We start from the raw sequence: 21,983 nt of genomic DNA on the forward strand, positions 1-21,983 counted from the left end.
ATGAGATGCAGTAGAGAAAAGCTGAAAACCACAGAGTCCGCAGCCTGGTAGTCCCGGCCTGGTGTGGGCCAGAGCCTGTCCACGGCCGTGAGGAGCTGTGCTGTTGACCGTGTCTCCTCTGCGCTACAGAAGTACATGCAAGAGGCCAGGGGCCTGGGGAAGAACCTCCGGCAGCCCAAGCTGTCTGACCTGTCCCCCGCTGTCATTGCCCAGACCAACTGGAAGTTCGTGGAGGGCCTTCTGAAGGAGTGCAGGATGAAGGTGAGTGGGACTGTGGGGCCGTGGGGTCGTGATGGGATCGAGGTCTGGGGCCGCACTCCGGGTGCTCGGTAGCATTAATGCAAATTTCTGCAGCTCTGAAACGAGGTGTTGAAAGGTTTGCTACCCGACTGCATGCCGTGTTCAGCTTGAGAACCTAAGAGCAGAACAGAAAGGTTCGAGACAAGAGGCAGCTGCTCATCCTGTTGTGCTTAACCAGGTGTTAGACCTGCAAAGGTGTCGGAGCTGCACACAGACTGCCTGAATGTCCTTGGCGACTGGGCACACAGTTCCGCTAGTTCCTCATGCCCACCAGTGTTCAAAGACACCGAGGGGCTTTCGGCTGAGGTTGTTAAGAGTTTCCTGCATTTCTATTGGGTACTGAATTTCAGAAACATACACATAGGACATTTTTACCTGAAACGATAGCCGAAGCTAAACAAAATCTTTTTCTATAAATGAATTTTTTTCCTGGTTTTCTATTCATTTGCAACAGGTGTGAAGCTGAAATATGTCATCAGTTCCAGTTGCATCTGACCTGTATTTATCTTTGTGACACTTTGTGCATTTTCATTTTTCTGTTTTTGATCAGGGAAACAAATCCTCCTGATGTGTATCTGTGCTGAAAGACCTGCTTGGTACATATTTATTCTGGGGTGAAACATTCACCGTGTTGTTCATAACTGTGAACCTTTTTAGAAGCCTTTTTGGAAGTGACCTCTGTTTAGCCTTAACTGAACAAGCAGAATCGTAACAATTCATAATAAATAGTGTATTTCGTGCCTTTTGTGCATTTTGATGTATGTCATCTCAGGGTGATTTATAATTTGATGAACGCCCTAAGTGTAAAAAGACAAGCTAGCACTTCTGCGTCTAAAGAAGATGGGTGAAACTGGTCACATACTGTATAAGAAGATGAGAAGAGTCACAAACAAGAGGCTGTTGAGCCCATCTGGCCTGTTGGGAGATTGGAGCTCAGTGACTGGAGGATCTCATCCAGCCGTTGCCTGAAGAAAGCGACAGTATCGGCTGGGTAACGTGTTCCAGACTCCCACAGCCCTCTGGGTAAAGAGGTGTCTCCTGGTCTCTGTCCTAAATTCACTTCCACACAGTTCCCACTTGTGTCCTCTGGTGCGTGTTTCTCTGTTCTTGCTGGGTTGACCTTGTTGTGGGATTTTGAGAGAGACTCCGTGGGGGACCGCTCCACACTGACGCGTCCCGTCCTCCGCAGACCAAGCGCATGCTGGTGGAGAAGATGGGCCACGAGGCGGTGGAGCTGGGCCACGGGGAGGCCAGCATCACGGGCCTGGAGGAGAACACGCTCATCGCCAGCCTGTGTGACCTGCTGGAGAGGATCTGGAGCCACGGCCTGCAGGTCAAACAGGTCAGATGTCAGGCAGGGCGCCGGCTGATCAGTGAGCACGGAGGGGTGGTGACCTGTGACCCCTAGAGCATCTTCCTTCATGTGTGTAAGAACAGGAGAAGGTCTTCACTTCCAAGAGTCTGTCACAGGGCATATCCAGATGCTTCCCATGGGTCTTCATCAGTGTAGAGCAGCGTCTTCATAGCTGTCGCACAAGGAGGATTCCAGTGGGGACCTGCAGTGTCCAGACATCAGACAGGTCTAAGTGTCGTATTGGACACAAGCCCCGTGTCTGCGTGCAAACTGGGATCGTCTGTTTCTGTCCCACACAGGGGAAGTCTGCTCTGTGGTCTCATCTGCTCCAGTACCAGGAGAGGGAGGAGAGGCAGGAGCCCTCTGCAGAGTCTCCAGGTGAGACGTCTGGGCACTGGCACAGGGGGAGAGGCCAGCCCTGCTGCCTTGCAGGAGCTGACCCTTACTCTGTTAGGACACAAGCATTTTATTAAGGATCATCCAGAAATAAAGGTATAAATCTGATTGCATTAGCCACAGTGTATCATCTACATCTTTATATTGACAGAGGTTATAAGATAGTTTGTTAGATTTTCTGTCACGTCGCTGCTTTTGCTAGAAGACACAGATTACAGCTCATCACAGATACGCACACAAACACGTCTCATGTTCCCGCAGTTTCTCTCGGGCCGGAAAGACGGCGGTCGGAATCGGGGGTGACCATGCCTGCCCTCCGGGTGTCACTCATCCAGGACATGAGGTTCGTACAGCGGCGCCGAGCTCTGAGGGGCCCGGCCAGCCTACCGTCACACACCGTCCCTTAAAACAGGTTGTCTTTGCCCCCTTCAGAAGAGCTGTCAAGTCCTGTAAGGACTGTCTCTTCTGTCACAACTCGGTGGCGCACGGAGAGATAATTTGTTAGTGCAGTGGCACAGGTCTGAGGAGCTCTCCACTCCCCTGCACACCTGAGCTGAGCGGATTTCCTTAACTGGCACTCCTTGCAACCTTGGATATATTTCATAAAAATGACACGAACATTTGGTGATGGCCCTGCAGATTCTGGAAGCAGTTGCTCATTTCCCATGACCGTTTGCGGATGTCTGTGACTGCCCACTCCTGACTCCTGAGGCATTTCGTATAGTGTGGACAGGAGCTGATCCGAGCATCCGGAGGTCCAGCAGGCGCACACCTGCTGGGCTGAGCACAAACGCAGGGCAAATGGACTCATGGGATGACGGGTAGCAGTCGATGCACGATGCAAGAGCCACGTTGTTTGGAGAGGCTCTAATTTTGTCAGAATTGTTCAGATCATTTCAAAGCCTTGAACCACGCTGCACTGTTGCACCGAGTTGTGCTGAACAAGGGTCGCTTTTACAGGCACATCCAGAACATGAGCGAGATCAAGACCGACGTTGGCCGAGCGCGCGCCTGGATTCGCCTCTCCCTGGAGAAGAAGCTTCTCTCCCAGCACCTCAAACAGCTGCTGTCCAGCCAGGCCTTGACAAAGTAAGGAAACACAGTGGGGAGCTGACCACAGACCAACAAAGCAGGAGTATGTCTTTGAAGTCTGTAGAGTTTTTATTATCCGTGCAAAGCTTCACTGTTCAAACCTTTTTTTTTCCTTTTCTTTTTTTTTGGGCTTTTTACTGAAAGAACGTTCCTTATGACTAGAGTGCTAATAAGTGTCAGAATACAGGTCCTAGAGAGGAGGCAGTCGGCGAGCTCTAGGAGAGAGGGCATGGCTGTGTAGTCCTCAGAGGAAATCCGACGCAGTTATCTGTCTCCAGCAGCAATGAGTGGAAGAGCAGCACGCTTCTTAACAGACGGGACCACTGTCTAATCAGTGAAGCCCTGGAGTCCACAGACACCAATGGATTTGCTCGAGATAAAGCAGTACAGCTGAGCTCTAAATACTTTAATCCTTTTATGTTGTTAATCACACACTGTTTTTTAAAAGAAAATTAAAGGGCAAACGTTTGAGAAATCCCGAGAGCCGACAGCCTGGGTCCCCAGTTCTCCTGTTGAGCGATCAGCAGCAGAGCTGTGCTCTGCGGCGGTGGCAGCAGCAGCAGCAGCAGCAGGAAGGCGCAGTGCGATGCAGAGTGACCTGATTTTGCCTGTGCTGGTTCTGCAGGAAGCTGTACAAGCGCTACGCTTTCCTGCGCTGCGAAGAAGAGAAGGAGCAGTTCCTGTTTCACCTCCTGTCGCTCAACGCAGTGGACTACTTCTGCTTCACCAGCGTCTTCACCACTATCAGTGAGTCTAAGAGAACTGTCTCTGGCAGGAACCTTGCATGTGAGCGCATGGTGTTCTGCCTTTTCAAATTTTGTGCTGTGTCCACTCATTCCTTTCTTGACTGCTGTGAGATGGCCAGAGTCTGGTCACCGGGCAGTGAGGCCCAATTCCAGATGGGCTGGTCCACTCAGAGGGCCGGCAGGATAGATCCTGCAAATGTCATCACTGTTACAAAACAACACTGTTGCCGTCATATTCGTTTTTTATCATCTTCACTTTGTACACATTTATTGTTTGTTTGCGGTCTCAGTTGACCTGTCACATTAGGCAGCCCCAATGTCCCCTCCTCCCCCGCTTGTATTGATTTGGATCAGCCCGGATCAACCAATGAGATCGCATGCTCAAGTTCAGCCAATCCATCAGCTCCTCAGTCTAACATACTGTACATGACATCTTATTGCTCATGAATTATCAGGTATCTTGGAACAGGGACACAAAGCAGGGGTGGCTGAACAAATTCGAGACAACAAGGTGTCACCTCCCCAGTAACAGAACAGATCAGGCTGGTATCTCGTGTCGTTCTGCGCAATTAAGTGAGCCAAATTTAAGCGTTGTTAAAATCATTCGTATTTCTATATTATTTCTATAGTGCACTACTAGTAGTACCAAGAACATAATCATACTATTGTGGAAGAAGTATTGTAATAGCCAACATTACTGCCTGCATAGCCAGAATACGACCCAGTACTTGACAAGCAGTATTATTAATCCCGACCCTTGCCGTGTGTGGAAATTTATGTCAAAAGCTAATCTTTGACCTTTCTAAAGAGGAAACATTTGTTTTCACCAAGGGGGTGGGAGTGTGGAAGATGTTGCCTAGCTTGGCTGTGGAAAGTAATACTCCGGCTTCTTTCGGGGAAACTGCTGCAGGACACCCTGGGATCAATTAGCTGCTAAAAGGCCCGATTCTCCTTATTTCTTGTGTTCTTATGCAACTGTGTCATAGGGCAATCGTCAAATTCCGGTCTCAGTATTCACCCAATGAGTGTGGAAGTTGTGTAAATTGTGTTTTGTCACACAGAACAGCTCCTATATTTCAGATCGGTAACCCTTGGTCTTTAACTAAAGACCATCTTAATACCATCTGAGTGGTTTCCACTTGTTTGTGGACCTCTGGTTCGTGTTTCACAGTTCATTCTGAAGATGTGCAGCGGCTAAACGTTGCCTGTTCCTGTGAGGATCAGAAGACGCTCATAACTTTCTCTGATCGAGACTAAAAGGTCTGATACCTTCACACTGTCAGCGTAGTTTGTTCCTGTGACCCCCAGACTGGACTGATAGCTTCCAGACCTGTAAGCTATTCTCTATAACATGGTGACCAACGTCGTACACATATTCTCTCTTATGCCTGATTAGTCCGTTATACAATTTTAACATAACATCCCTGGATTTAACTTCGACACTTTTACTTTATATAACTGTCTTGTTGTTTGAAAATTAGATATCAGTAGAAACACTTATAAACAATATCAGTCTTTCCTGTAGACATCTTCTTCAAGCTGATTGTTTCATTCTTCTATTTATAGTTTAAATAGAAGAATTATTTAAATTATAAATTTAAATAATTAGATTTATTAATTATTTAATAAATTATTGCCAACGTTCGGGGTGGAGCGGTGGCACTGTGGCTAAGGATCTGCGCCTGTGGCTGGAAGGTTGCCGGTGAGCCCCTGAGCAAGGCCCTTCACCCCAACTGCTCCAGGGGTGCTGTATAAACGGCTGACCCTGCCCTCTGACCCTCAGCTTCTCTCCCTGTCTGTGTGTCTCATGGAGAGCAAGCTGGGGTATGTGAAAAGACAAATTCCTAATGCAAGAAATTGTATAGGGCTAATAAAGTGATGTTATGTTATGTTAATTTGTGTCTTCTACCTACCTGTATCATGGGACATGAAATCTGTCAGGTGTTTGGGAAGCTTGTTCCAGACACCCGTCTGTGTACAGTTCCCTGCATCTGCCTACATCAAACCGCATCTGCCAGGTGTTGCCAAGTCTTGTTTTGTCTGAATTACCTGTAATATACAGTCTGGAGTAAATGCCTGTGAGCTCCCTCAGTTGGTTTGTTATTGCTTTATATTTTTTACCTAAAACATAATTAGATCTTCATGAAAGTTTTAATGAAAACTGAGTTTAATGAAAGATAAAGATAACTTTATTAAATGCATAAAACAAAGACATAAGATATACCTGGATTATATACTTGGCGTAGTGATCCAACAGTAAATGTCCTTGTGTGACTTAGTATGTGAATCCTTATCCTAGATTTGGTAACTGCTGGCACCTCCTTGACTTCAACTACCTGTTTTCTGTACCTGTTTATCAGTCTTTTTTATTTGCTTGTAACTTATTCTTCCTTACAGAACTTTTCAGCTCAATGACATTAGACTTTCCTTAAATGAACAGCTCCCTTTGGGTTCTGCCATAACATCTCGACGGGGTTTGGGGTTTTGGGTCAACTTTATGTGTGAAATTTCTTCAGCCATTCTGTTGTGGATCTGCATCTGGATATGTTTTTGATTGTCTTGCTGCATGGCCCACTTTCAACTCGGTTTCCCCTGACGATGTGCTGACGTTCTCATCCAGATGTGCTGATACAACACTGGAATCATGGTTGTGTCAGTGATGACAAGCCCTTCTGGTCCTGAGTCAGCAAGCAGCCCCAAACCCTGATCCTCCCACCTCCCTGCTTGATGCTCAGGATAAGAGTCTCCTGTAGGAAGGAAGGGTTTTGTTTTCACCACACAAAAACATTTTTTTTTTCAGTTCAGCTTTCAACTCTTCTGTCTGGAGAACCTTCTTCCAGCAGTCCTGTGGATGATCCAGGTGCTCTCTGGCAAACTTGAGACAGGCATAATGTTCCTTTCAGAGAGCAATGGATTCTTCCTGCCCATCTTTCTCATGAAAGCCAGTCCCATCAGTCTCTTCCTGAAGGTTGAGGCCCGAATATGGACATTAGCCACAGTGAGAGAGGCCTGCAGATCCTTACATGACACTCTGGGGTTTGCTGTTAGTTCTTGGCTGACATTCCGGTTTGCTCTTTGGACATATTTGAAGGAGAACCAGTCCTGTGTAGAGTCACTGTGGTCTTAGTTTTTCTTTCAGTTTTTACACTTTACTGTATGTCATTGAACAAGAGACAGCAGTATCAGTGTAAAGAAAAATATTTTTCTGCGTTTCTCTGATATCTGTTTTGATCCTAGCATGACATGTGTCCAATAATCTGCATGGTGAAGACCAAACTCAAAGTTTTTGCCTGGGATTTTTAATGACCACAGAGAGTCAGAACCTCGGTTTTACATCTCATCCGAAGGATGGCGCCTGTTTTTACAGTATAGTGTCCCCGTCACTATACTGGGGCATTAGGACCCACATGGACCACAGGGTAAGCGCCCTCTGCTGGCCCCACTAAACACCTCTTCCAGGAGCAACCTTAGTTTTTCCCAGGAGGTCTCCCATCCCATCCCATACTGACCAGACTCACACCTGCTGAGCTCCAGTGGGCTGCCAGTTGTGAGTTGCAGAGTGATATAGCTGCTGCCCGTATACGGTCTTGATACAGGTCCCTGTGGTACTCCACTAAGACATCACCACAATTAGAGCACTCACCAGTTGTCATACATTGCCAGTTTTCAGACTAAACACACATTACCAAGAATGCATATTGCTTGCAGTTCAAGAATCACTCTGTTTGGAGGAACCTCACCAATATCTTTATGAAAATCTAAATATACCCTATGATATTCTCTTTGCACTCATACTATTGTTCAAAGAAAATACTCTTATACATTAAGCAAAACCTACCTTTTCTAAATCCATGTTGTCTGTCCCCTTAGTGTTTCAGTGCCATCCCCTGGTTTAGTCCTTAAATACTGTTTCCGTAACCTTACATGCAATAAGAGTAAGATGTCCTGGTCTGCCTTACTTGGCTCAACATTGCCACCCATTTATGGGTGGGTGCTACATCGGCAGTTTGTGGCCTGTGAATACCCTTTGTTGCTTACTTAAATATAGTTGGTGGGACACTAGAGGGCCCTGCAGATGTGTTAATCTTCAGAGCTTCTAGCACCTGCAGTGCATTGGCCTGCTCTGTGCTAATGCATCGATTTGGATTCTAGGTATCAAGGATTTTAAAATGAACCGAGTTATTCAACATGTACACAGGATTGAAGTCATGCCAAGGAAGTTTAAACTGTCTGATGTGGCAGGCCAGTGGTAACTAGGACAGCAGGTTCAACTGATCTGCCACTAGAGGGCAGTAGGGCCTCTTTCATGTAAATAGGTTCACATGTGGTGCATGAATTGATTAATTAGATAATTGATCAAGGGCTGAGAGCTCCATTCTCACATGGGGTTAATTTAGACTAGTCAGGTGTGTAAAGAGATTCATGGTGGTAGTTGGTGTTGGATTGTGCAGAATAGGTGTGTGTTGTCCGTAGTGAAAGGATTTGGTAAGAATATCCTAGTGCTCCATCAGGTTTATCTAGGTGCACAGGCCTCACAATCCACCTGCTGGGAGGCCGACCGGTCTCGGGGGAAATGAATGAATTCAGATCCGATTACGGCTTTGAGGATTCTGCACTTTCCTTTCCCGCTCTCCGCCTGCTGCCACCCTTCCTTTCTTCTTCTCTTCGAGAGGGACAGTCTCCCGCGTCTCCAGCCACAAGGCTGTGTGTCCCTGCAGTGAAGCTCCACTCCGAGGCCGAGCCTGGCTGGAGCCGTGCAGTCCGCACACTGGAGGACAGACCTGTTCTCCAGAGTCTCCTTCAGTGAGGCCCGATTTGAGCCTCACCGCCTCTGAGTGCGTGTTGCTTCTGTTTGAAAGCCTCACGTGGACTGAGTTCTGCTTGGCCTGTAAGGCTTCCAACAACATGTATGGCACTTTCCTGTCTGAGGAACCCCAGGGTCTTTTCTGTAGAGGAGGGACCCACTTCCTCCAGCCTGGAAGTGCAGGGGAATACTCAGCAGCATTGTTCCCACTTCCCCCCGCAGTGATCCCGTACCGGGCTGTGATCATTCCCATCAAGAAGCTGAGCAACGCCATCACCACCTCCAATCCGTGGGTGTGTGTGTCCGGGGAGCTCGGGGACTCTGGGATCATGCAGATTCCTAAGAATGTCCTGGAGATGACGTTTGAGGTGAGTAGCAGTGCTGTTCCCTTTACAGCCTGCCCCCCTGTTCATAAACGGCTCATTTTGTAATTTTCCTGCATTTTAATTTCATCTGCACAGACTGTCCTTTTCGTTGTTGTTTTCCATATTCATTCTGCTTTTTTTTATTTGTGTGAATCGGAATATCTTTCATTCGGGAAAGTAACCTGCTGTGCATGTCAGTAGACTTTAATCACACGGATGGCTTGGTCACAGTAGCCATACATCAGTGCCACACTCTTCTCTTTGTGCTGCTCAGTTATTGTATATCTCCTAAGTTGTGTGTTGTGTGCCAGCATGGAAGACCAGTGTCGTTGAGCAGACCGGTTCAGCTGTTATTAGCCAAAATGGTGCTTCTGCCTCATACATAAACGTCCCACATAAACATCATCTCTGCACTGTCCAGCCCCTGTTTTTAATTGTCTGCACAATTAGCCACTCTTGTGCCTCAAGCAGGTATAAAATGACTGTCATCCTGGCCCTCACACTGTTCTCCTGGGCAGTTTGGACAGAAGGGACTCACACCTGCCCCTCACACGGTTCTCTTGGGCAGTTTGGACAGAAGGGACTCACACCTGCCCCTCACACTGTTCTCTTGGGCAGTTGGACTGGGTGCGTCTCAGGGGGATAATGAGAAGTTGTATCAGGGCTACAGCTATGTACTAATTTTCTCTTCCTTTCCCAGAATGGTTTTAGGCCTCATCACACCCACATCTCCGCTGTGTTCAAGGTTAGACACCATTCTCTGAAACAGGATTTTCAGAGTTGTTAAATACATTTAGATCCTAGACATTTTGTGTTCTGTCCTGCGAACTCTTAGAATGCCTGTTGCATCCAATCAGTCATTTTGCTAATACGTGGCAGTAACATGTCAAAGTGTTTCTTCAGGAAGAAATTTAGGTCAGCCACCGAGATTATGAAACACATCAATAGTCTTTCGAAATATAAAGCACAGTCTAGGAGAACACAAAAAGACAGTCCTGCCCCACAGTCCTTGCTTTGTTTCAGTTTCTTATCAGTTAGCCCAGAGCACATGCTGACAAATTTTTAGTAAATGGCATTCCAGGAATTTGCACGTGTGTCACCTGTTAGTGTCTGTTGACTATTTTCTTCTGAAGCATAGTCACTAGACTAAACAATGGTAAAGGAAAATGCTCTTATCATTAATTAGCAATCAGAATAATATGTTAAAGCACTGTTTTCTAACTTACACTTCTCTGGAACTTCAGTTTGTCAGTACAATGTGGCTTTGGTCACTTTTCTGCCCAAGTCACGGACGAGGCAGGGTGTTATGGGACAGGTGCACTCTGGAGAAGACGAGCTGGGGGAGCCACAGTAATAACATCCTGTCTCCTTCCGGAACCTCGTGTTCCAGTGTCAGAACCTGGGGAAGCTGACGACTGTCCAGATCGGCCACGACAACTCTGGGATTCTTGCCAAGTGGCTGGTGGACTGTGTGATGGTGAGGAACGAAATCACAGGCCACACCTACAGGTAAGACCTCCTGTGGGACACCCAGGGGCGGGGCTCTCGCCTGTGGGGGGGGTGTCCGTCTCCCTCGTTTTCCAGAACAGATTCTGCCTCCTTCCTTCAGTCAGCTGGATTTCATCTCTGAAGTTGAACGGGGGCTTCTTGTTGTAGTTGGCATTTTGATGTATTTATTGTTTTCGTCTTTTTTAAAAATCCAGTTTTCTTTCACTGGATAAGTCACCCGAGAAGAGATTCGGGTTTAAAAAACTGGCCTGGCCCAGAGGCTTACAGACCACTGTTACTCGGAAGACATAGTCAAGACAGAAGGAATGATCAGTAGAGATAAAACGCCAGTAGTGTGGTAGTCCTAATAATACGGCTGTCAGGTGGCATGACCTGCACCCACGTCTGGTTGTTGCTCTGTCTCTAGGACAACATATTAAAAACATATCCCAAAATATACATTTTTTAATATGCTTGATTGTTAGAGTTAGACTCGATTTTCCAGAATGTGAAGAGTAACAGATTTTATAAAGAGGTTCGAGAGCAATGTATGTCCTGGAGAGCAGATGAGTTATGTGGACATATCCTACAACCCAGTCTCTCCCCTGTCAGTGTGAGCCCCCGTGTGCTCGTGTCCACAGTCTGTCCCCTGTCAGTGTGAGCCCCCGTGTGCTCGTGTCCACAGTCTGTCCCCTGTCAGTGTGCGCTCGTGTCCACAGTCTGTCCCCTGTCAGTGTGTGCTCGTGTCTACAGTCTGTCCCCTGTCAGTGTGTGCTCGTGTCTACAGTCTGTCCCCTGTCAGTGTGTGCTCGTGTCCACAGTCTGTCCCCTGTCAGTGTGAGCCCCGTGTGCTCGTGTCCACAGTCAGGCTTGCTGTCCTGTGTGCAGGTTCCCGTGTGGGCGCTGGCTGGGGAAGGGCGTGGACGACGGGAGTCTGGAGCGGATCCTGATCGGCGAGCTGGTCGTCCCATGTGCCGAGGATGACGTGGGCAAGCAGTGCCGGACCCCTCCCCTGCAGCGGTCCCCCACGCAGCCCCGCCGCCTCAGCATCACCTCCCTGGCCAACAGGACCAGCAGTAAGTCCGGCCTCCTCCTCTGCACAGTCCCGGGACACGTATGTGGCTGTCGTACGGCTATTAATTCATAATTATTCCTTACACTTAGACAGTGCTTTTCTGGACACTCCACTCAAAGCTCTTTACGGGTAGTAGGGATCCTCTCCACCACCACCAGTGTGCAGCCCCACCTGGATGATGCACCAGTACACTCCCCACACACCAGCTCTCAGTGGGGAGGAGAGCAGAGTGATGAAGCCAGTTCAGAGATGGGGATTATTAGGAGGCCATGACTGGTAAAGGCCAATCGGAAATTTGGCCAGGACACCTGGGTAACACCCCTACTCTTTTCGAGAAACGCCCTGGGATTTTTAATGACCGCAGAGAGTCAGGACCTCAGTTTTATATCTCATTCCGAAGGACGGCCCTGTCCTTGTCACTATACTGGGGCATTAGGACCCACACAGACCGCAGGGTGAGCGCCAACTTCTGGCTTCACTAACACCTCTTCCAGCAGCAACCTTAGTTTTTCCCTGGAGGTCTCCCATCCAGGTACTGACCAGGCTCACACCTGCTGGGCTTCAGTGGGCTGCCAGCTGTGAGCTGCAGGGTGACATGGCTGCTGGCATTGGCTGCCGCTTACTGTAGGAGAGGGCATGTGAAGGTCTGACTCTCCTGAGGGTTTGTGCCAGGGCTGGGATACCCAGAGAACTACACCATAAAGTGTTGACATCATAAAGACAACGTTGAAATGTGTGTCTGGTTCTAAGCCTGGTGCTGATGTGTTGAGTGTGTCCTGATCAGCTCTCATCGCTGTGGCCCAGATTAAGCTGGTTTTAGTCCAGTGCCAGGCTGTTTAAGCTGTATAAAAAAAGATAAATAGGTACGAATCTGAAACGGGCAGATGTGAGTTTTGAACGGAGAATCTCAATCTCTGCTAAATCCTTTCTGCCAAATCATCCTGGAAAATGCTGAAATGTTTAAGGCCTCAGAGATTATCTGTTAAATCTGTCAAGGCATTGGACAGCTTGGACACGTCAAAAAATCTCCAGAAGCTGGCAAGTGCCTTCAGAGTCATTACTGGATATATTTGTATTATTGCTGCTGTTGCTCCTGTAATTGTCTAAGTTGTCAACTGTCTGCCAGCTGGGGCGTGAGACCGTGAATCCTGCCTCCGGTAACTGCTTCCTCTTCCTCCCTCCAGAACTAACGGCTGCGCAGATCCAGGAGGCTGTGGGCGAGGCTGTGAACAACATAGTCAAGCACTTCCACAAGCCTGAGAAGGAGGTGGGTTTCATGAGCGCGGTGCTGTGGGAGCAACGCGATTCCGCTGGGCTGTCCGGGACCAAAATGCTGTCTGTTTCTGTGGACGTTGTATGTATCCCAGTTATCCAGCACCAGCACCAGCTCTGCACGCTGCGTTGCTCACACCCAGCCCACCCTGCTGGCAGCGAGACCCCTGTGGTAGAGCTGGTCTTCCTGGGACTGGGCTGTGTAATGAAAGACTGCGTTTGAACTGCTGCGCGCGGTAAATGATCGATCAGAACTGCTTGCTTGCAGTTCCAGTGTTAAGGACTGCCTGGCATGTCCTTTGCGAGGACATGCCATATGAAGGCAACGAAGCAGTAAGGTTGTTTTGTTATCCGTTATTCGGATGAGATGTTAAACTGAGGTTCTGGCTATTTTGTCACTAAAATCCCCCCAGTGCAAGAGTAGGAGTGTTAAGCCTGGTGTCCTGGCTAGATTCCTGGTTAGATTCGGGGTTCGTACAAGCTGGCCTCCCTTGAGGTCCCCTTTAATTCAATTGCTGAAGCGATTTTTTCACTTCTGCACGTGGGCTGCTGGTGCAGAATGGCTCCCAGCCGGAGCTGCACTTCAGTGAGAGATGAAGAGAGCCTCCTCCCATGATTGAAGTGCTTTGGGAAGAAATAACACTATATAAAGGCAGTTAATTATGGTGGAAAGCATGTTAGTGGTGAGGAAAGAAAATTGCGTAATTATATACCCACTACTGAGAAAATCATGACATGCAAACAAATGGCACTGTAATGGAATACTGTAGTAGATCAACACGGCAGCAGGGTTTCTCTAGACTCGCTGTGGAGTCTTCTTCAGGTGAAACAGCTGTCTACTATATAACTACAATATATTTAGTGAACCTGCCAGTGGACAGCACAGACGCATGGACAGAGCTCTCAGTATTGCACCTAGTACCCGGTGTGGGTGTTGTAACTGGGGAGGACGATGCTTGAGTCCTCAGAGGCGCCGTCACCAGGTCTGTACCTCCCAGTCGCAGGAGATTGAAGCCCGTTGCAGTCTCTTGGTCAGTTTCGGTGCAGCCTTCATGCTGCAGGAAAACACGTTTTGAAAACTTTTACCCAGTTGGACCAGTGTTTGGCGTAAAATACGTAAACGATTTCCGAACAGAGGCGCTGTCATCGTTCCCTAGAAGGTTATGAAATGTTTCTGGTGGACGTGGGTGGGTCCACTCGGGACCACAGTTTTCTCTTGATCAGCTGGCTTGTCTGCTGCACTGACGCTGGAAGAAAATTCCAAAAAGCCGACCAAACAGAATTCCCCAGTCTGGGATTTGGAAAGGAACAAAGAACAGCCCTTACAGGTAGGAGCTTCTTGAGCTCAGTGGCCTGGCTCTTGAGGAAGGACTTGAGTCCAGAGAAAGTGTTTCCCGGCTCGTTGTGGTTATCCGTGCCCTGTCCCAGACGGTGGGAGATCAGAACAGACAGTTCCAGAGGCTTGTTTTTTCTTAGCAAGCAGGCTATGGAAAAGCAGGATGAGCCACGTGAAGCAGAGCAAGGGAGTGTTTGAGCAAGGGGGCTTACAGGGAACAGAAACTTTTACTCATCGTACCCCGTGCTCTTGGCCATTTTAATATCCGAAGCTGAAACAATGAAAGTGTAACTGGACAGGGTTTCGGGGACTTCAAGGACGGGTTCGGAGAGAATCTGGGAAGAGCTGAGGGGGTTGCAGTCCAGGGTTGCCCCAGGTGGAGGCTGAGGCAGGGCTGAGAAATCAGGTCAGTTTCCTGCACGGCGTTATTCACGAGACTCTGGCCGGCCGCCCCACGAGGGCTCGGCGTGGCTCCGGGACGTTCTCGCTGGCGGGCGCCCAAACCAGAGGCCGGGGGCTCTAGCCTGACGGGCATGTCCGATTCTCTCTGGCCTGCAGAGGGGGAGCCTCACCGTTCTGCTGTGCGGGGAGAGCGGCCTGGTCGCGGCTCTGGAGCAGTTCTTCCACCACGGCTTCAAGTCCAACCGCATCTTCCAGAAGAACGTCTTCATGTGGGACTTCATGGGTGAGCACGCCTCTGTCCCAGAGGGTGCAGAAATGCACCAACACTGTCCTGCGCCTTCCGTATTCTCACGTGTGCCTTACACTTGCCTTCTGTAAATCTAGAACTATAGATAAATCTGTGTTTAAAGATGTTTAGACTTCTTTCTGCTTTTCTGAGAACTGAGAGGTTTCTGTGACGAAGTTATTTTTAATGGTGAACTAGCGCCCTCTTGTGGAAATGTCATGACAAGGCCTATATTCCATCGTCATCATCGTAGTAATAACGGTAGTTTTATTAGCAAAAGCTTTTGGAGAAACGAACAGCGCAAAACTTTAGACCTTCTCCCATTTCTGTTCTATTTTAAATGTGTATTTTTAAAATGTTATACATCATACATAGTGTCTCGTGGTCTCTTTTTGGAAGCCATTAGCTGAGCAGATGAAGTGGTGAAGGGAGAGAATTCACAGTGAAGCTACAGAAAACTCTGTGGCCGTCACAGTAACAGACTAGTGACTGTTTACTTCTCCCTGGAAAATACTACAGTCTGTAAGATTACTTTGAGTTTAAACTAATTTTGTTACAAACTCTTGTCTTTCTGGAAAACCCCATTTTATCAGCTACAAAACAGGTGTTTGGAACTGTGCAGTAAACAGTTCAGCTCCCCTCGCAGTGTCTGTGAGGTGATTTTCACCAGGGCAGAGGGAATTCTGATCCTTGCTTTCACATCCTGAAGGAATCGGATGAAAAAAGATGAGATTTTGAAGAGGCTGCAGTTTGGGTCTGGTGTTAGGCCAAATGTGTTTATTTCTTCTTCTGAAGCCTTTAGAAATGATCTAAGACTCTAATTTAAGCTCATGTCTGTCTCCTCGGGTAGCAGCAGTTAATATTCTGCAGTGCGGTGGGGGGGCTACACTATCTGAGTTTCAGTTCATGACGGCAGCTGATGAGAAAACAGATTTTTTCGTGATAAAGTAGTTCCTTGTGGTACTGATAAAGCTTACAGATTCTGTATCCTGCTGGAAGGTCCATCTCTGTGATTACCGTTCAAGTGACACCCAAAACAAAACGACAGGTCCATCGGGTGATTGGAAAAATTCATTCCCCCCCCACCACTTCAGAATCATTGTAAATATGCTAAAAAATCTCTTTGTGGATAAACAAAGCAGGTTCACAGTTTAGGAACCAGCTGAAAAGCACAGAGAGTGGCGATAAGCCACATGCAGGTAATCTGGAGTTTGTAGATTGTAGTTCATCCACCAGCCTGGGTGTTTCGGACAAGCCGTACTTCGTGTTGCACAGGCTGAGCGAACTCACTGTGGCACCAGGAGGCGCTGGCGAGCGAGTAACGTCTGCTTCCGCCTTGCCTCCCTCCAGAGAGAGCCGCCGTCTACCTCGCGGGTCCCGAACAGAGTGAGGACACCGAGGAGCTCCTGGAGTCCTGCAGGACCTTCGGCCAGTACGTGCACGCCGTCAACGGGACGTCCCGGAGCATCGGCAAGGACACGAAGTTTCAGCTGCTGGTCTGTCTCGGCGCGAGGTAAGAGGGGAAGGCCTGTCTCAGCAGCCCAGAGCGGAAAAAAGATCACTTTTAGGAGAAAATCGCCACTAGAGCAAAGGGCATAAACACACGCTGGTGCCCCTCAGCTGGTGTTTGTGTTGCCTGATATTCTGATGGAGGAGGCTTTGGAGGTGACAGCAGGGCAGACAGTCCTTTGCCGAATTTTGTTAGCAGCTCTGAATCATTTCCACCTTGATTGCATCTGGAGAGACGCTGCCTCAGGGATGACGGTTCCTGGAAAAGATGCAAGCAGTGATCTCCTTGGTTACCGGCAGGACTCCAGCACTGATGTCGCTGCCCATCCTTTCACGCGTCAGTGAGATGTTTTCCAGTAACCGTTGTGCCCACAGAGAAAATAAAGGCCCGAGTCTATCAAAACCCAGCTTTTTTAAAAGAAGAGCAACTGCTCTTGCGCTACCTTCACCCCTCTGACCTGGGGATGTAAAGCGAACAGTCCTGTGGGGGTCAGGCAGCTGGTCTTTTCTGGACAAGCTGATTTATATATAAATTTCAGAACAGGGTATTGCCGTGCAGGAGCACACACCACAGCACTGGGGCAACAGGAATCGCCTGCATATTTAAGATCACTTAAATTAAAAACAAGAGGCACTGTTCACACAGTGGGAGCCTGGAACAAGCCTCCCATCCATGCTGTCAAAACTAGTACCCCGTATTTTTTTACTATTAGCAACCGAACAAGATGGGTGGTCTGAAGTTCTGAATGATACAGTAATAAGATAAGATTAGATAAGATGATTTATTGGCCAGATACAATTTCTTGCATTAGGAATTTCTTTTCGCAGACCCCAGCATGCTCTCCCTGAGACACACAGACAGGGAGAGAAGCTGGGGGTCAGAGCGCAGGGTCAGTGTGTCCACTGGAGACTGACCTGGCAGTGTAGAGAGTGTATGAGGAGCCATCGTAAATAGGTGTCGGTGTTTGCTGCTTTGTCCTTGTAACCCGCCGTGAACTGAAGTACCCCTTCCCTGTGTGTGTGTGACCCCTTCGAGGAGTTTCGATCTGTCTGTCGAAGTCTGACGGGCGGAGGTAAATAAACGTGTTGTTGTTGCCGGCACATCAGGGGTGTGCGAGCTTCATTCTGTGCGAATCCCCCAGTCATTACAATAAAGTGCATCATGTCAATCGACGTAATTCCATCTGGTGTTTACCCCTCCTCTTGCACATTTCGGAGTGAAGGGGCCTGGGGGCTGGGGCCACCAGAGGCCAGGCCCGGCCCCCAGCAGCCATTCTGCACCAGCAGCGTCGGAGCAGCTGCAGGAGAGAGGGAAATCGCTTCAGCGGGTGAATTCTGGGGGAGCTGGGGGGTGGGCGGGTGGCGGAAGCCCAGGGCGGGGTCGGGCTCTAACTGGCGCTGTGATTGCAGGGACCGCTGGCTGCCGCGCTGGCTGCCGCTGCTGGCGGAGTGCCCCCTGCTGGAGAGGATGTACGAGGAGCACGCGCTGCTGCGGGACCACCAGGCGGTCAGCTCCCTCGGCGGGGTGCTGCAGACCCTCCAGGACTTCAACATCACGCTGGAGTCCTCGCTGGTCAAGGGCATCGACCTGTAGCCCGACGGCGGCGCAGGCCTGGCCGGGCTTCCCCTGGATCGCTGAGCCGCTGGCAGCGCAACGCCGGAGCCGCGGGGCCGCGGAGGGAGGGACTGGACCCACTGGACCCAGGAGGCCCACGTCTACATGCTGTGCACAGAGGAGTGCAGTGTTGCCTACCGTAGCTCTTTCATTAAGAGACCCTTGAGATTTAGGTTAAACAAAAAAACATAGAATATTTTTCACGTGCTAGATGTGTGTAAATCTATTTTCCATAACACCAGCGATGAAAGGCTCTGACGCTCTTGCCAGGGGGAGCCAGCCAGCTGGACGTGCAGAGCGTGTCTCGCGCTGGGGCGGGGGGGATGTGCCCTCTCCCTGCACAGAGACTGGCACGGTCCTGCTCCCCGCGGGGCTCCCGTGCTGCTCGCGCGGGCACTGCCTTGCCAAGGAAGAAGTGGGCACGCCCAGCTGACCGTCTCCGTCATGAGGTGCAGACTGTGGGGCCCGTGGGCTCCGAGCAGGGAGCCCATCTGCTGTTGCTTCTGCAGGCTGATTCAGAGCTCGTGCTTCATCTTGCCGCACGCTCTCGTCACGTCCAGCTGAAGAGAGGGCAAACGGCCCGGAGCTACACGGACAGGCCAGCAGGGGAACGTGCCCTGTGTTGGAAATGAAGACATGCGCTTTGCTGTAGTGGAGCTGGACTGCAGTCTGTCCGACACGGTGTCATTTCTTTTTGTCTTTTAATTCTAACTGGTCTCGGAGAACGCTCGAGAATGTTGTGCGTTCTGCTAAGAAATTCAAGCACTGAAGTTTTTGAAATGGTTTACAACCCATTTTGCATATTAACAAATAAATACTAAATCATGCGTTCTATTTCAGTAAGCATTCAAGGCAACAACAACCTCCACACAAACTTTCAAGAGGTGACTTCTTCTGTCAGCTTTCCTCCAGAGTCTGGTTCTCACACTAGAACACATTCTAGACTCCAGCTTTCCCCCAGAGTCTGGTTTTCACACTAGAACACATTCTAGACTCCAGCTTTCCTCCAGAGTCTGGTTTTCACACTAGAACACATTCCAGACTCCGGCTTTCCTCCAGAGTCTGGTTCTCACAGTCACACACATTCCAGACTCCAGCTTTCCTCCAGAGTCTGGTTTTCACACTAGAACACATTCTAGACTCCGGCTTTCCTCCAGAGTCCAAAACAACTAAAGGTCATTCGATCCACCTCCGTCAGAAAGCTTTCATTCTAAATCTCCTCTGGGGTTGTCGTTTCTCTACATTGAGAGGATTGTGTGTGATGTTTGCTGTATTTCCGCAAATAAGCGTCTGCTCCGCTCACAAACTGCAAGTTCAGGCTGCAGTCAGTAGATCTAGAGATCAGCTTTGCATTGCTCCAGAACTAGAAACTGTGACCAGAGACAATAACATGTCTGTCCTTGTTCTTGTATGTTGCTAACAGTATTATATACAGGCACATAGTGGACAGTATTCCTGTTTCAATTTGGGAGACCCAAGGCCTCAGGAACAAATGTAAACGTGCCACGTACATTTCTTAAAGACGACTTTCGTTCGGTTTTCCTGCATGGACTTGACTTTAGGACTCACTCCATGCCATCCCAGGGACAAGGGAGGTTTTGCGATTTGCTGGTGCTGTGTGAGGAGAATCAGATGATGCCAGAGAGTCCGTAAAATCACCCGACTCTTCCCTGGCAGTCCCTGCTTCCACAGCACTGTAGCCTCACTCCCCTGCTCCTCTGGTATGTCAGGGGTGTTCCATCAGCTGCCCGGGAGAGTCCGATACTGACCTGCCTCTGCTGCTGCACAGTGCAGATCACAAGGCCGGATTTTAATCACATTTCAGGCTGAAGTATTGAAACCACTTTCATTTCTATTTCCTTCTCTCAGAATCAATGACAACGTTGTTTAATCATTTAGGTCAGGAATGTAGCATTAGCATAAGGTAACTCCATATCCTACCCAGCTCTCCTTCCTGTGTTTGGAAGTCCAGTACTGTGGATGAACCCAGCCAGGAAAGTCCTAGCAAATACCTCTGGAAGTGGGATGTTGGAAGTGATTGACCTTTTTTACATACCAAGAGAAATTAACTGAAGTTATTACAATCAGTCTGTGACACAAGACAGGACTAAAACATCTCTACTTACAGTAAAGTTTTGAGATACTTTTTTTTTGCCTTTTTCAGTGTCATTGTGAATTCACTACGCAAACAGCCATGACCTCCTGATTTTATTTCAAATGAATGTTCAGATGTCTGCAGTGCACTGTTTGTACATATCACTGTTGTTATGATATTTATGGAACATTTCATTAAACATGCTTTGTTCATTAAATTGAAAGTGCTGTTGTTTTCTCCTGTGGACAAGAAGCCAGCAGCCGTATCTGCAGGTGTGAGCCTGGTCAGTACCTGGATTGGTGACTCTTGGGGAAAGATGAGGTTGCTGCTGGAAGAGGTGTTACTGGGGCCAGCAGGGGGAGCTCACCCTGCAGTCTGTGTGGGTCCTAATGCCCCAGTATAGTGATGGGGACACTATACTGTAAAAAGGCGCCATCCTTCATATGAGATGTAAAACCGAGGTCCTGACTCTCTGTGGTCATTAAAAATCCCAGGGCATTTCTCGAAAAGAGTAGGGGTGTAACCTGATCAAATCCTGTGTCCGGTGTCCTGACCAAATTTTCCCCTGGACTTTACAAATCATGGCCTCCTAATAATCCCCCTCTCTGAACTGGGTCCATCTTCTCTGCTCTCCTCCCCACTGAGAGCTGGTGTGTGGGGAGTGTACTGTCGCATCATCCAGGTGGGGCTGCACACTGGTGGTGGTGGAGGGGATCCCCATTACCTGTAAAGAGCTTTGAGTGGAGTGTCCAGAAAAGTGCTATAGAATGAATTTTATTATTATTATTATTATTATTATTATGAAGAAGTGTACAGCTGCTATCAGTGAGGTATTCTGGCTGCATGGTGGTCAACAGGATACTGGACAGCTGGGGGGGAGTGTTAAGATGCCCAGGCTTCTCTGTGCCCTTTGTTACCCTTCCTGCTCACACAGGAAATGATTTTTGTCACAGTTATTTCAAACGCAAGCCCAGCACATAGCCAGGTTCCTAATTGTTCCCTTTCACTGTTATCTGGAATACCTCCATTTCGGGGAAAAACGTTAACTAACTTTAAAAAAACGTAGCCCTTCCAGTCATTTGGTGAATGTAATATCTGAATATAAATATGTATGTTTTGTCTGTTAGCAGAGTGACTTTGACTGGTCGACCCCAGAACACTGACTTTTTTTTTTAAGTCCTGTGGGGTTTCGACTTTGTTTTGGGTCACCGTCCTGCTGGAAGATGAGTCTTCCAGGCCCTGATGCAGCAGAGCATCTGCTTAGCATGAAGCTGCCCCCACTGTCCTTCACAGGAGGGACGGAGTTGTCAGAATGGTGTTCACTGTCATACTTGCGCTAAGCAAAGCGCCTAGCTCTGAGGCTATGAATGTCAGTTTGGTCTCATCAGACCATGGAGTCTTCTTCCACTTGGTCTCGGAGTCTCATACATGCCTTCTGGCAAACACTTGCCAAGATCTGATGGGAGTTTTTCAGCAATGGCTTTCGTTGTCACTCTGGCATGAAGCCCAGAGCTGTGAAGCACTCTGCAGCTGCTGTCATATGCAGTTACTTCCATCTCAGCTGTGCAAGACTGTAATTCCTTTGGAGCTGTCATAGGCCTCTTGGTAGCCTGGTGCCCTTCTACTCTCAGGTTTCTGGAGGACACACTGTTCTGCACAGATTCACATTCGTACAATGTTGTCTCTGGTTTTCATAATGGACTTCACAGTGCCTTAGGGATTATTCAATTTTGTTTTATGGCACAGTCCAATACAACAAGGACGACAAACCTTACCAACAGAGAAGACGGTACAGTAGTGTAACAGGGAAATTACATTGTTTGAGGGTGAGCTCACAGTGAGGATGAA

General features: G+C 48.6%; 1 protein-coding gene across 6 annotated transcripts in view; it reads left to right on the forward strand.

Moving 5' to 3' along the window:
• Nucleotides 1-20,358, forward strand: part of dennd5b (DENN domain containing 5B) — an 88,491-nt gene extending 68,133 nt beyond the window's left edge. For 3 of the 6 annotated variants that reach the window (XM_088923499.1, XM_088923495.1, XM_088923500.1), the window contains 14 exons: nucleotides 130-261; nucleotides 1,490-1,642; nucleotides 1,954-2,032; nucleotides 2,312-2,393; nucleotides 3,011-3,139; nucleotides 3,768-3,889; nucleotides 8,915-9,060; nucleotides 9,758-9,802; nucleotides 10,448-10,566; nucleotides 11,434-11,621; nucleotides 12,805-12,887; nucleotides 14,787-14,913; nucleotides 16,267-16,429; nucleotides 17,836-20,358. In XM_088923499.1, coding sequence (XP_088779625.1) covers nucleotides 130-261; nucleotides 1,490-1,642; nucleotides 1,954-2,032; nucleotides 2,312-2,393; nucleotides 3,011-3,139; nucleotides 3,768-3,889; nucleotides 8,915-9,060; nucleotides 9,758-9,802; nucleotides 10,448-10,566; nucleotides 11,434-11,621; nucleotides 12,805-12,887; nucleotides 14,787-14,913; nucleotides 16,267-16,429; nucleotides 17,836-18,019 — 1,752 coding nt within the window. In that variant the 3' untranslated portion in view covers nucleotides 18,020-20,358. The remainder of the gene's footprint in view (nucleotides 1-129; nucleotides 262-1,489; nucleotides 1,643-1,953; nucleotides 2,033-2,311; nucleotides 2,394-3,010; nucleotides 3,140-3,767; nucleotides 3,890-8,914; nucleotides 9,061-9,757; nucleotides 9,803-10,447; nucleotides 10,567-11,433; nucleotides 11,622-12,804; nucleotides 12,888-14,786; nucleotides 14,914-16,266; nucleotides 16,430-17,835) is intronic. The other 3 variants (XM_088923502.1, XM_088923498.1, XM_088923501.1) reach the window with 1 other exon arrangement.
• Nucleotides 20,359-21,983: the final 1,625 nt, after the last annotated feature.

Source organism: Atractosteus spatula, chromosome 8 (assembly GCF_055471065.1).
Source record: "Atractosteus spatula isolate fAtrSpa1 chromosome 8, fAtrSpa1.hap1, whole genome shotgun sequence".
Lineage (NCBI taxonomy): Eukaryota > Metazoa > Chordata > Actinopteri > Semionotiformes > Lepisosteidae > Atractosteus > Atractosteus spatula.